This window comes from Ahaetulla prasina, chromosome 1 (assembly GCF_028640845.1).
Source record: "Ahaetulla prasina isolate Xishuangbanna chromosome 1, ASM2864084v1, whole genome shotgun sequence".
In the NCBI taxonomy this organism is placed as follows: Eukaryota; Metazoa; Chordata; class Lepidosauria; order Squamata; family Colubridae; genus Ahaetulla; species Ahaetulla prasina.
The window spans coordinates 118,600,317-118,614,666 of record NC_080539.1 but is presented as its reverse complement, the minus strand read 5'-3'; the positions used below and the strand labels follow the sequence as shown (position 1 = coordinate 118,614,666).

Here is a 14,350-nt window from a genome sequence, read left to right as displayed (position 1 = left end):
CAAGCTTTCTCTGTTTCTCCTTTATTTCCTTGTTCTCATTTCTTTATATTTGCTCTAGTCTGTGAACTTAGTAGTATACAGCAATCTCAACATAGACAGTGTGCTTTTAATATATATTGTAGTTATAGAGAGAAGGAAACCAAACTGAATAATATACGTTGTTGGATAATATCTTGACCCCACTTTATGATATATGTTGCAAAGAGGCAAAAAGCCATGGGATGCTGCATGAATCAAGGCCGCTCACTGGAGAGGAGAATGCTTTGTAGTTGTCATTGTTTTTCTAAAAATTGAAAGAATGGAATTAGCACAGAATTACTGCGACAAAAGTTACTTCTATTAACATGTAAATATAATGTTTGTTTTGAGTCTATTTCCAACATGTTTACATCTTGCAAAATGTTCACTTCAGGAATACATTGCCTTAAAAAGAGTCTGCCAAAACGAAAAGCTGGATTAATGGCTAAATCATATGATCCAATTGCTCCTATAGCCGATGAAATAAGTGAGGAAGCTTGTCTCTTGTGTTTTGATGAATTTCAGGTAAGTAAGAATATATTATAAGAAATGTACATTCCTCTCTTCTTGGGAAAAAAACCCCCATGTCTGGTAGCAATATTTTGTATGGTTATTAACTTTCTACGCTGGAGGTGTTTTTTTTCTAACCTTTTCTCATTGAAGCATTTATTTATTCGTATGCATGGAACAGCAAAATTTGTCACAGTTAGTATGATCTTGAATGCATAAAATCTGAGATGCACATAGATAGTATTGTTATATCAGTGCTATCTGCTAAACTGGAATTTTTTTTGAAAATACGCAGTCTGGTTTATATGACACTTACATTCAGTTTTAAAATATTGTTTAATCATACATTCTGCATACACAACACAACTGTATTTCTGTATATCTAAATAAGTGTGGCTATGTATTATTAGTATGTGGATATATTGTATTTCTGTGCGTACACATACATATGGACATACACACACACATACATGCATACATACACCATTCATATATTTAACCGTATATTTTGGACATAATTGAGCTCCTAGCACCCACACTTTAGCCACATTCTCATAGATTCTGGCCTATGTTGCTTCAGATTAAAATTGTCTGCGTAAGCAAAGATTTAATATGTACATGTAACTTTCTCAATAGTCAAAACTTCATTCCGAATAGACATTCATAGGTTATTCATTTATATTATTTTAACTTGTTTTCTTTTAAAAATAAAATGGGTTAATTAAATCCTACAAGATTTAGAAATTAAAATCATAAAACAGCACCCATTGTAACACATCTTCATGGCTTGGCCTCAGATATATGAATGTTCCAGTTTTGGGGAACATACAGGAAAGGTTAGCTGGTTGGAGAAATAATGTGGCAACTAACATGGGATTCAGTGTGACCACTTTTTGACAAACTACACGTTACTTTTTCATATGTAAAACCTTTGTTTAAGATGAAAGAAATTGCTATGTAGAAAAGAATTGGGACCAGGAAATGTTTAACCCATTTCGTGCCCTGCGACCTGGAAAAATAAATGACAAACAATGGGAGAAGGGCAAATTTATAGAAGAAAATAAAAGCATAAAGATACTCTGACTAAGTCCTAGGCGAAAGATGAGAAATAAAGTAAAATAAAAGAAATACATTTACCGGAATTATTAAAAAGGAAACATCCCAGTGAAGAGTAGTTTTTGTGGGGGGAAATCTTCCCCTGCAAAATTTTCAGCCATTGTAACGTGTGTGTGTGTGTGTGTGTGTGTGTGTGTGTGTGTGATTGTGATTGTGATTGTGCGTGCATGTGCACACTTTTGAGTCAACTTTTTGATTCCTGGCAAATGCTTGGATTAGTGCTAGTTCTAGAAGTGGTTTGCTATTGCTTCCTTCCTAAGATTAAAAGAAAGTGACTGGCCCAAGATCACCCAACTGGCTTTTTTCCTAAAGTAGGACTAGAACTCACAGTTTCCTAGTTTCTAGCCTGAGGTCTTACTCTCTCTACCAAGCTGATTTTTTCCTTTTAACATTGCCATTTAAAATGTGACATACAGTATTCTGGTTTTCTTAGAGTCTCAATTATTATGGACAGTACCATGATACCTACTAGTTTTTCTTGCATTGCAGTCATAGAACACTATAGAATATTTTTGGAAGGAGAAGAAAATAGCTGTGCTTGAGCAATGAATGTATGTCTGAATTGAAGCGCCTTCTTTTTTCCGTATTGAATGAAGTATTTCCATTTCATAACTTCCCTATTCCACAAAGTCCTTTTTTAATCTTGTCGATGCATCTTTACACTTTAAAGCTGAAAGCAGGATTTTCTGCAATTTTTAGTTGACATAAGTTGTCAGTTTGGTTTCAGTTTGGAAGTTTAAGAAGTCTGGATCAGAGCTCTCCTTTTTGTTGGTTGGACAGACTCATGGGGAATTCTTGCCACTTGTGCTCTATGATATATCGCTATATATATATATATTTTTCTACTTGGCATGTGAAAATTCACAGCTGAGTTAATAGTAATCAAGGTGGCATAAGGCAATCAAATATGTTTGTTTCCTGACAGGTGATAAATCCGTTGAGGAGTTCATCATTAAAATCCTTATAATCCCATTGTGTCCCTAGCATATCCTGCTACTGAGCTACAGGCCACTTGTAAATGACCAGTAGAGAATAGGGAATATGATAAGTAGCTTGAATTAGCCAAAAGCAAATTACACCAGTCTAGCCTAATTTCCTCCTTTGATACAAAGCTGGCATAGTGGGCTATGGAGATGTAGTATGTGTAATATACCTTGACTTTAAGCCTTGGATACTGTTGAATGGGTATCTGAGGTAAGCTTTAGAGTGAATAGCCAGTGTGTATTAATGGACTATCACAAAGATGAAATTTAATGAAACACTGTTTTCATGAATTACACAGATGAGTAGATATTTTAAAGGTAGTGATGGTAGATCTGAAATTTGGGTAAACTATACTAATACTAATAAAGAAACTATACTATACTAATAACAGAAACAACATTAGATTTTCTATTATACAAAAATCCATTATAAGAAATATACGAGCAAAATATTTCATCTTGTACTTAACAAATGCAAAGATAAAAAATAATTTATGCCACAATGGATATCAAGATTCACTGTCTGATTTTTAAAAAGCTTTTCCTCTCACACATTTTTGGAGGTGAAAATTTGAAATCTAGAATTTACCTTAAATTTCCCTGTGGTAGCCACCATATTTTTATCACTTTTATTTATAATTGAATTTACTCTAGAAGAAGCTCCTTGTTTAGTCCTCTTTTCCCATGTCCAAGACAATTATTCCTATAAAATTCTTCTCAAATTCTTTGCTTTGCTTTCTTTTACTATTTTCTCGCAACAATGACTTTATCACACTACACCTATAACCTCTCTCATCATCTTAACAATAACTCTTTTGTGTATTTTTCTCCTCTATAGCATTTTCATTCCTCATTCTTACACCTTGCATTTTTTCATACTTTCTATTAATATAAATCCAGACACTTCTGTAGCACTCTGTAACATGATTCTTTTAACTTTATTTCCTTTTATTCCCTTTCCATTCATTTTGTTGCTAGATTAATTTATCTCCTAATACTTTTTTCCATAAAACATTCAAACATTCTCTTCTACTTCCTCAGCTCACTCAGGTCTCCTCCCCTCCCCTCCCCTCCATCATGTCTCTCATTCAGAACATGAATGTGGAATTCACCAAAGAATATCCATTCTTATTACTACTTACATCTCTGAATGGCCCAATCATTTTACTTTCTCATCTAATTTTCATCCATTATTCACATCACCCAACAAAATAAATTTTCCACTGAATCTCATTCACCCAGACTGTTGCACATTTTTTCCTAGATCTTATCCCTATTTTTCCCTTATCTCTTTTTATTTGAGTGTTAAGTTCCAACTAACAACCTATGGTTTCCTACTTTTATATGCATTCACCTTAACTTACAACACATTAATTCATTTTTCACATATATACATTTAGCCCTTTCATTCATAATTAAATACATCCTGAACTTATTTGAATGTATTCCTAAACTTCACTTTAAAAGAACAGGCCACCATTACTCAAACCTATTATTTTCCTCACAGTTTCACAGACACACAATGTATCTATTTCCTCTTTTTTTAAAAATATATATATATAGTACAGTAGATCCCTGTCCTAAATGAACCGAAGCTTCATTAAATTTTGCATTATTTAAAAGTAGCATAAGATACAACTCTGCTGTTCTGTCTTCTCATTCATGCCACATTAGGTGCCTCGAAGTTGAATAGCTGTGGAGTATTGCCTCACTTTTCAGATTCTGCAATCCAGCAAACTAGTATTTTTGTGATACTTTTCTTTCACTGGTTTTAAGACCAAAACATGATGCTTCACTTTCCTTAGTTCAAGTATTTTATTGCTGGATATTAGTAAACATATTCTGAAAATACATTAAGAAGCATTTACAGTATTTATTTACTGGTTTGTTTTTATGAAACTGTTGATAACTTTGTTAAGTGTGGCTTTCTTTTATGATATTAGGTTGTTCAAACATAGAAAAAACGAGATATGTGCATTTGGACCTGCTGCAGATTTCTTCTTAAAATTTGTCCTTTGCCAAATCTGGAGCCTTGAACTTGCTTGGGCTGAAGGCAATTGTCTAGAGTAAAGCAGTAATGCCATAGTTAGTCCAAAAATGCCCCTTTCTAAGGTACTTTCTTTCAAAAGGCAACTGGACAAGAAAGTCCAGTTTTTGTTTGAAAGAAAGCACTTTTGGGACAATCATGACCTGGATGACTGAGAATCTCCATAGACATTTGCCCCTCTCTAGATTCAAGAAAGAGAAGCAGAGCTGCAGTTTTACAGCAGAAACTGAATGACTGGCTGGTGCTTTTGGTATCATCCCTCCACCCTTCCTCCCCCCCCCACTTCCCAATCCCCAAACAATGTTGCATTAAATATAGGCTTATCTTTAAAGAAACAAAAAGAACAAATTCTTGATTTAGCACATGAAATCCCTATGGGCACTTTTCAAGATAAAATGGTACACAGCTTTCTGGGCAACGTTGTGGGGGCTAATGGTCTGTGCCAACCTTCAGTTCACACTATCCACGTCTGTCATTTCAGATGTGAAACTCTGAGAAAATCAAGCTCATCCAGCTGCTTATGGACCAACTGTGAGTCCTCCTTATTCTGACGTTCTATGTCGCTACTTTAAAAAAAAAACACCAGGCATTTCAGACATGAAATAGCTTTATTTTCATATAAATAGCAGGAGAAGAGTGGTTGGGCTTGGGATCCAGGATACTTGTAAAGAGTAAAGTAATACTGTTATATACTGTAGGCAGTGCTTGTAAGAAAGCAAAGAGAACAATTTTAAATACTTAGTAGGAACAAATTTCATTAAATGCAGGGGGACCTCTGAGTAAAACATGTCTAAGATTGCACTGTTACATTCCTGTTTTTGTGATAACACTAATTACTTAAACATACTTATATTTACTATTCATCCCAAGAAATTGTACCAATCAGAGGATAACTGGGGTTCGGGTACTTAGATACATATATTATTTAGATTTTAAAAAAAAACTTATGTCAGAAGAAAGCAGCTGTAGGTCATACAGATCTTTTCTCTTAAATGCAAATGAAATTTCACCATTCTCTCCATTAGCAGACATCTCTTATTGGTAATTTGTATTCTTTTCTTTTGTTCACATCCATAATGAATGCCTAGCACAGGCAGAACCTGAGCTTTGAGATGCTTTCACTTTTGTCTTCCTCTCCAAAGCTACAGAGATCAAAAGGACATAAATTGGCATTCAATATACCAAATGACTCTTGCTTTTTTTTTTATTATGTAACCTAAAAAATAATCAATTTTGGTAGACAAGTAGATTTAAATTCTGCAAGAGCAAAACACCAACTACCGTGTTTTCCCGAAAATAAGACCGGGTCTTATGTTAATTTTTGCTCCAAAAGGCGCATTAGGGCTTATTTTCTGGTTAAGTCTTGTTTTTGGGGAAATACGGTACTAAATGCATCCATCTGACTGACAGTCTTAACTGGGGCTTATTTTGAGGGTTGGGCTTATATTACAAGCATCCTGAAAAATCATGCTAGGGCTTATTTTCCGGTTGGGTCTTATTTTCGGGGAAACAGGGTATGTCCTCATTGTGTTTTCTCCGGTTATAAATCTTTCTCTATTTAATGTTCAAAGCTGCTATGCTTTATCAGAAGTGTTTCTTTGGGAAATTAAATACATCCTGTTCCGTATAGTTTTCTATTTCTCAAGCAGAAGACTCTTCCCCCCCCCCCTTATCCTATCTTATTTTACCCATTTCAGAGGTCTCATCAAAATAGATACCTGCTTTTAGCTACTTAATGCCTTTCTGATTTTGTTTTTGTTTCTTATTGACAGGCTCAAAGGTACCAAGTTTTGATTTGTTAGATTGTACTTTTCTTCCGTGCCCCTCTACACTTGGAGTTACCAGCCTGCTCATTCTAAGAAAATAGTCAATACCTAAAAAGATGTATAACTTGATTTAGGTAGAGCAGTTTGCAAAGGCAGAAGCAGGGAACAACACTATGTGTGGAAGTCTCATAGGTGTAGGGTGGGAGTAGTTGTGAGGTTTAGAGTGGGAATGTTTTTTCTTCAGCCTGTTTTATCATGTTCCTTTTTTATATTGGTAGTATTCATCTATTGTGAATTTACATATTTAAGTGAAGTTCTGCATATAATAAAATTAGTGTCTTTAGCACAGCTGTAATAATTTGAGGAACAATAAGTGGGGAAGTGAAAATCCTCAGACAAAAGTTTCTTTTTGTCATGAATTGTTGCTCCCCCTTCTTCATTTAAGTGTGAGTGTGTGTGTGTGTGTGTCTCTGTGTGTGAGAGAGAATGATTTGTGTCTGTGAAGGTTAGAAGAGGCTGACTGTGCTGGAACTGACTGCAGTGCCTTTTTGATTATTCATGGACAGTAATAGAAGGCACTTAAAAAGAACAATGAAATTGCTTATTTTTTTGTGATGGGCCATCTGTTGAATTGTTTTGTGTAACAATCGCACAATAGTATCTATGTCATATCATTCTATTTTCAACAGCAGCTGATGATGTATACTTGGCCGCTTGTCCTATTTTCTAAAAGTCCCATGACCATTTAAAGTCACCTCTCTGAACCTTTTCTGGAAAGGTAATAGAAATGTAGAGCAGCTGGTGTGCATTTTCTTTCCTGATCTTCTGGCAGGTCTGTGTATTTGTATGTGTTTCAAACTGAGGGGCTTTTTAAATCTTAAATCTCTTCTTTCCCAACAGGAGTTTTAGAATGGACGTTAAGCAGAATTGTTTAGCAATCTGGAATAAAGACTTGTCTTGAGAAAAGATTACTGCATATTCCCTGCTTATTATTTCCCGTCCCACCCACATTTTTTCTTCAAGTGGCAACATAGAATCTTTTGCCTTTGAACCAACAAACCTCTCTTCTGACTAAAAACAAGAAGGGGTGGGGTGGGGGAAGCCCTCAAAGCAAATTGGATGCAGCTTTGTCAATTTTATGAGTCAAGATCTGCTTTTGACAATACTAGTATTGTCTTCTTCAGGTCACAGATATCGCTGATGCTATGATTCTCAAACAGCTTTTTGAAAACCTGTTCCAAAATGGTGTCATCGTTGTAGCCACATCAAACAGGCCACCAGAAGGTAATAATGAATAATATGCTGATCCTGGTTTTTTCAATGAAAGTAGAGTTAAGATATCTCAAATTGACTGTACGTGTGATCTGTTTCTGGTTAACATCAGTCTCTTTTACCATGTTTATACTTTTAAGTGTTATGTTAAGATGTTAGACGTTAACTCTATGTTATACATTAAATTCTTTTGTGGTTTCAATTAAAAGCCACCAAAATAAATGATATTAATGTGCATTGAGCAGGATCTAAAGTAGTCAGATATAGATAGAAGAACTGCACTCTCAAAAAGACATTTTCTTTTAGGACAATTCTCCTTTTCTGAATGAAAGTCCCTTCAGTTCCTGGAGTAATCAAGGGTAGAGTCAACTACTCTTTCCTTAAAGCATTCAAAAAAGGTAGGAAATAGAAGTAGCAGGGCAGAGTAGTTAGAGCAGGGTTCTGCAACCTTAAACACTCAAAGAGCCATTTGGCAGAGAAAAAAACCACTGGGAGCCACAAAACCTGGTTGGGCATGGCCAACTCCATGTCACTCTTTCCCACCCAGTCACATGACACACACCCCTAGCCACACCTAGCCAGCCGGTCTTTAGGGTACAGAACTGGTTGTTAAAAAACACCGGGAACCACAAAACCCTTTTCTCTCTTTCTCACCCCCCTCTTATTTTTCTATGTCTCTCTTCCCCCCTTTCTGTATCTCTCTCTCCCCCTCTCTGCATCTCTCTGTCCTCTCTCCCTCTCTCTCTCCCCCTCCCTCCCATATCTCTCTTTCTTTGTATCTATGCCTCTCTCTCTTCCTCTCCTTGTACCTTTTGGATTTCCAAGACCAGATGAGCAGTGACTGGGAGGGGAGGGTGAGGGGCAGGGCCAGCCAGTGATGGGACATGGAGCAGCAGCAGAGGGCCCAAAGAGCCGTATGTGGCTCCAGAGCGGCAGGTTGCCGACCCCTCAAATTAGAAGAAGAATAGAGTTAATGGTATGTAGCTTCTCCCTGTAGACTGGTCATAACCACCACTCATTCAGCACTGTTATAACTTCAAACAGTTGTTGAATGAAAGGGAAGGAAAGCATGTATTGCCCTTAACTCCTTAAAAGACATATAATTAATATAAAATAGGAAAAAAGTAAATTATGCTAGAAAAGTAGCACATCGAATGCAAAGTATTACAGAATATTTAATCTGAAGTCAATAATATTTATTCCAAAGCAAATATAAAGAAAGACACAAAACGTGTGGGTATTTATATATTTAGATATGTTTTGTAAGTTGCCTCTGATCACAGCTATAAGCTGCTTGGGCCATTCACAATAACAGCCAGTGAGAATACAAGAGGAAATAATAACAGAATTCATTCAACACTTAAGCATTTTGCATTTTTCTCATTCAGGATTATGCTTTCAACAGTCTAGTCCACTTCAGTTCATGAAAGATTATACCATAATATATTGTTCAGTGTTTAAGATGAAGATAAAACTATCATCTTAAAGTAGTGCCCTGTTTGCTGATGGCTAGAGTGGGATTGGAACCCGTGTCCTTTCAAATTTTATTAAAATACTATTTCCAGCATACAGATAATTGAACTACTGATTCAACTACAGTTTGAAGTTATAATGGTGCTGAATGAGTGGTGGTTATATCCAGTCCTCAAAGTTCCAGGCATCCAGAACCTCTGCAGTCACATGATTTGGGCCGGTTTAGCTCACGCTGGTAAAGCCTGTTATTAAGGCTTATTAAGAACACAGTAGCCTGCAATTACTGCAGGTTCGAGCCCGGCCCAAGGTTGACTCAGCCTTCCATCCTTTATAAGGTAGGTAAAATGAGGACCCAGATTGTTGGGGGGGCAATAAGTTGACTTTGTAAAAATATACAAATAGAATGAGACTATTGCCTTATACACTGTAAGCCGCCCTGAGTCTTCGGAGAAGGGCGGGATATAAATGTAAAAAAAAAAAAATGATTGCAAGTTGTATGCTTGGCAATCAGCTGCATGATGGTTACAGCATCCTGTAGTCACATGACCACATTTGTGACCTCCCTGTCCACTTCTCACAAGCAAAGTCAATGATCCCCACAATCCTGGGGACTTCATGCCTTGTTGGATGCGTCAGCTTGCACTGTCATGCAAGTGTGGCTGGCCTGTTATGCTTTTGTAGCGCTGCAGCACCCACCTGTGCCCTCTCCTTCAGCTGGAAGTAGCCATCTCTGTGCTCATGCTGCACTGACCATCTGCATACATCCCATGCCTGACAGTAGTGATACCCCTCCTCCCAAGCTGACCATGCCTGTATTTAGCTGCCTGCTAATCTGCTTGAAAGCCACTCTGGAATTGCGACTTTTGCTAGCTTTCCCATTGATTTTTCTCATTGGAAGCCAGCAAGAAGTTGTGAGAAGGTATTCTGTTGACAACCATGATCCTTGTTTAACAATGACAATGGAGAGTGCTAGAATTTCTTTCGCTAAGTGTTGGGATTACGTAATGTCACGCTTTACAATTGCATCGCTTAGCAGTGGAAATTCCGGTCCCAGTTACCATTGTTAAGTGAGGACCACCTGTACCTCAGTTTTGATCTTGCTGATTCAGGTTGTTGGGGTCTGAAGGACTTGCCACTGAACAAGAGTTAAGCCAACTACTAGTGCTAAATATATTTGTAAGTCAACAGCTGCTACGCATCGCTGGTTGGAATGAAAACCCTACTGGCCAAACAGATTTTATTTAGTATGTTATTATGCCTGATTTTTTTTTAGCCTATATAGTTTTACTATCTTAATTAGATCTATTTCAAAATCTTAGAAATATTTGTATTTACATTTTATGTCTCAAATTTGTATGCCATTCTTTAAAAGCATAGTTTAGTAATTGAGTCCAGTCATTAAAAATAAAATGATGTTATCTTCATCAAACTGAATTATAACATGTGTGTAATTATACACATTGAATTGTGCTTTGAACATAAACAAGAATCATAATAGTTGCTGAAGAATTGGCATACAGTAATGTGACCCTAGTGTTTCATTTCTGCCAAGTGACAGTGCTGCTCTTTTCTGCCTATATGCTACTAAACTTGTGTGTGAAACTGTGCATCACATGGCAAAACTTATTCAACCCAGATACCTCAAAGGGGCTTGCTTACAGAGTGTGCCCAAAGTCTGAGGACCCGTGACTCCCGTGGAATTGAAATTTGATAAATTAAAAAAACATTTTATGACATAAAATTACCATTAAGAATTTTATAACATAATGCAAAAGTCATAAAACATTTCCTGTAGTCAACTCCTGTTGTTTGACTGTATTCTACAGTTCAACATGGTCTACTTTCAAGGCAGACTCATCTTAGAAATATCTCCTTAAATTTTGAAGAATTTTTCCAGTACATTAGCAGCTCTGTCATTGTGGAAGGCATTGAGAAATCTGGTGTCTCTGAAATGATAACCCAATGGGTCATGGGCTGTCTAATAACAGCTAAACCTGTTACGCTCTAAAGAATGCAGCCCTAGAGTACACATTCATAAGTTTTACTCTTGATTTCTGAGGGCATAAATGCAAAACCAGTGGAAAGGCTCAGATTTTATTTATTTATTTATTTGTCTTTCGTTTTTATTATTTTTTTATTATTATTTTTTATTTTCTTATTATTTTTACAAATAAATTTAGCCAAATGATGATAGTGAAGAGTATCAAACTCTTGAAAACCTGAAGATGCAAGATAAAGAAATGGAGTCAGGAAACGCCTAAAAATTGCAAACTTGAGTGAGAAGCAAAGGCTGACCATCAGTGACTTCAAGAGTTTCCTTCCCTGCCATTCTTATTCCTTCCTAGCACTCATTATTACATCTGTCTTCCCTGGAGTCATATTTATAAAGGCTTGATATTAGAAAAGCATCAGAATTGCATACTTGTCAAAAACACAAGAGAGACATAAAGATCCCCCTAATTCCCTAATTATTTTTCTTGGGATCACATAAGGTTACTAATAAATCAAATTTATGTTCAGTATCAATATATTTATAGCTCTGGATACCAAACTATTGAAACCACTTCCTTTTCCAACTATTTGTACAGACACAAAGAAGATTTTAAATGTAGTACTCAGCCCTAAACAGTCCTCTCTGTGATCTGTATTTAGAGCTGGATTATAAAATATCCTTTTATAAGTTACGTTGCCCTGTATACAAATAGCCTATATAAGCAAAAAGATGAGGATCTAATCTGCCTACAGCTGTTCCTGGTATCTAAAGCTTTTATATAGAGACAGCCTGTCCCAAATAACGTACCAAATCTGGTAGGTGATAATATCTGGATGCTTAATTGATTTAAATTTAGGATATATTCCCAAGTTTTGGAATGTGGTTTCTATTCCAGAAATCAATATAGCTATCAAATCCCTGAGAATACAAGTTGTCCTTGATTTAAGACTGGTGGCTTAGTGACTATTCAGAGTTACGATGAAGCTCCCTGGGGACCCAGTTCCGAAGTTCCAACAGTAGTCCCGCCTTCCCAGTCACATGACCACATGTTGGGTGCTCAGCAGTCAGCCCTTGTTTAATGGCCATTTGCAGCGTCTCATGATCATGTGATCGCAATTCACAACAGTTTTGCTTAAAATCAGCATTTATTTCAAGTTTTCAGCAAAACTGGCCCATGATGAACAATGGGCTGACTTTATGACCACAGTGTTTGTTTAATGACCATCACAAAAAAGGTCATAAAATCAGGTTGGTGATGTAGGTGAACCACTTGATAATCATCATGCCTAACGACCATGATGAGTAAACTCCATTCTGGTCATAAGTAGAGGACTACCTGCAGTAAATAGCAGTGTCATTTCCCTTTTTTGTTCTTTTGATTTTTATTGGCCAGTTTGAATTAGTTGTATTTTTCTGTGGGATTGCAGATAAGACTTACAAAGTGTATTTTATATTTTATTATTACCTGTTCCAATTTGCCTTTTTGGCCTATTTATTCTTACAGTAATGTTTGGTCTTTGGAATGTTTGGTTGGAGGACACAAACATGTTTAAATACACCAAGAATTGCTTGGTTGGAAATGTTAATTTATACGTCCTGTGTGTGGATGCTGGCTGCATCTGTAATAGCAGCCTGGTCATTTTGTCTCCACCCAAGGCATGGGTAGAGACAGATGCCTTGGATGGAGACAGAATTACCAGACTTGCTTTCTGAATGCCAAATATTGTGATATTATAGTACAATACTGCATGCCATTTTAATTATTTATTTGTTTGTAGCATTTTTGCAAAAAAAAAATGCTACAAAATAAGGCAATTATGATAATGCACAATAAATACAATTACATTTTCTGTTTTTTAATAAAATTTGCTGTATACTTTGTGAAAACAATAACTTTTTTTTTCTTGTATGTGACAGTATCTCCCTATCCATCTCTGATCCGTTTAGAGTATTAGCAATTGTATTGAAGTGGATATAATGCTTCTGCAGTCAATTATATCATTTTTAGATTGGAGTGAAATTAACAATGTATTTTTTCTCTTTTTGGTCCTTGAGCATAAGCAATATAATAATAGAGAATTTTAGGAAAAGGACATAGCAAAGGTAATACAATATGTTTTCTTTCAGATCTCTATAAAAATGGGCTCCAGAGAGTTAACTTTGTGCCATTTATTGCTGTACTAAAGGTAATAAATATATTTTTAAATAATTATTTTTAAAAATGTTATTAAGCATTAGGGAAGATATATAAGCAAGCATGAAAAACCTATAAGAAGGAATAAAAAGTAAAATATAGATGAATAAACGAGGAGCTATAATAGAGATAAAATTTTCAAGTATAACATTAGTAGTAAAAAAATTGAATGTATTATATCACTTTAGCAGAGTAAAAATCACGATTAAACTTTAAACCAAAAATGAATATCAAGAATTGTGTATGTATGAATCATTATTTCAATACATTTTACTAAATATCTTCTCTTTTTGATATCTTGTAAAATGAAAATATAAATTCTGTACGTTGAGAAATTCACATTTTTTTATATGGTATAAATCTGTGTATTACTTTTAAAAGGAGACGTTAATTTAGATATCAATGTGTATTTCCATAACTTAGTAAGCCATTATTTCTTTGATGGGATCAGATGACCTTTCTGGTAAAAATAATATAATACTCTTGAAACATGGCATTGTTTTTGCTTTTTCATTTATTTTTTTAAAAAGTTACTATATTGAATATGGTTCCCTAAATCCATGTTTTATTGTTAAATGCAAAAGAAGCAATGGGGGAATAATTTTTATAACTGTGGGGTTGGTCTGATGCACGGCTAGATTGTGGCTTCCCAAATTTCATTGGCTACTGCTATGTTTAAAAAGATTACCAGGAATGAGAAGGGGGAACTAACACCAGAACAGGTACAAATAGTCCTCAACTTACAACCATTCGTTTTAGTGACCATTACGATCATTGCAGCATCCCCATGGTTATGTGATCAAAATCTGGAAGCTTGGCAACTGGCATGTATTTATGACAGTTGCAGTGTTCTGGAGTCATGTGACTACTTTTTGCGACCTTCTGACAAACAAAGCCAGTGTGGAAGTCACTTAAAAATCATGTTTCTAACTTAACAACTTGAGTGATTCAGTTAACAACTGTGTTAAGAAAGTTAAA

At 35.7% G+C, this 14,350-nt stretch overlaps 1 protein-coding gene across 3 annotated transcripts in view; it reads left to right on the top strand.

Moving 5' to 3' along the window:
• The window catches only part of AFG1L (AFG1 like ATPase), an 81,851-nt gene that overhangs the window by 16,483 nt on the left and 51,018 nt on the right, over positions 1-14,350 (top strand). For all 3 annotated transcript variants that reach the window (XM_058174264.1, XM_058174263.1, XM_058174266.1), the window contains 3 exons: positions 413-543; positions 7,625-7,724; positions 13,306-13,364. In XM_058174264.1, the coding sequence (XP_058030247.1) occupies positions 413-543; positions 7,625-7,724; positions 13,306-13,364 (290 nt within the window). The remainder of the gene's footprint in view (positions 1-412; positions 544-7,624; positions 7,725-13,305; positions 13,365-14,350) is intronic.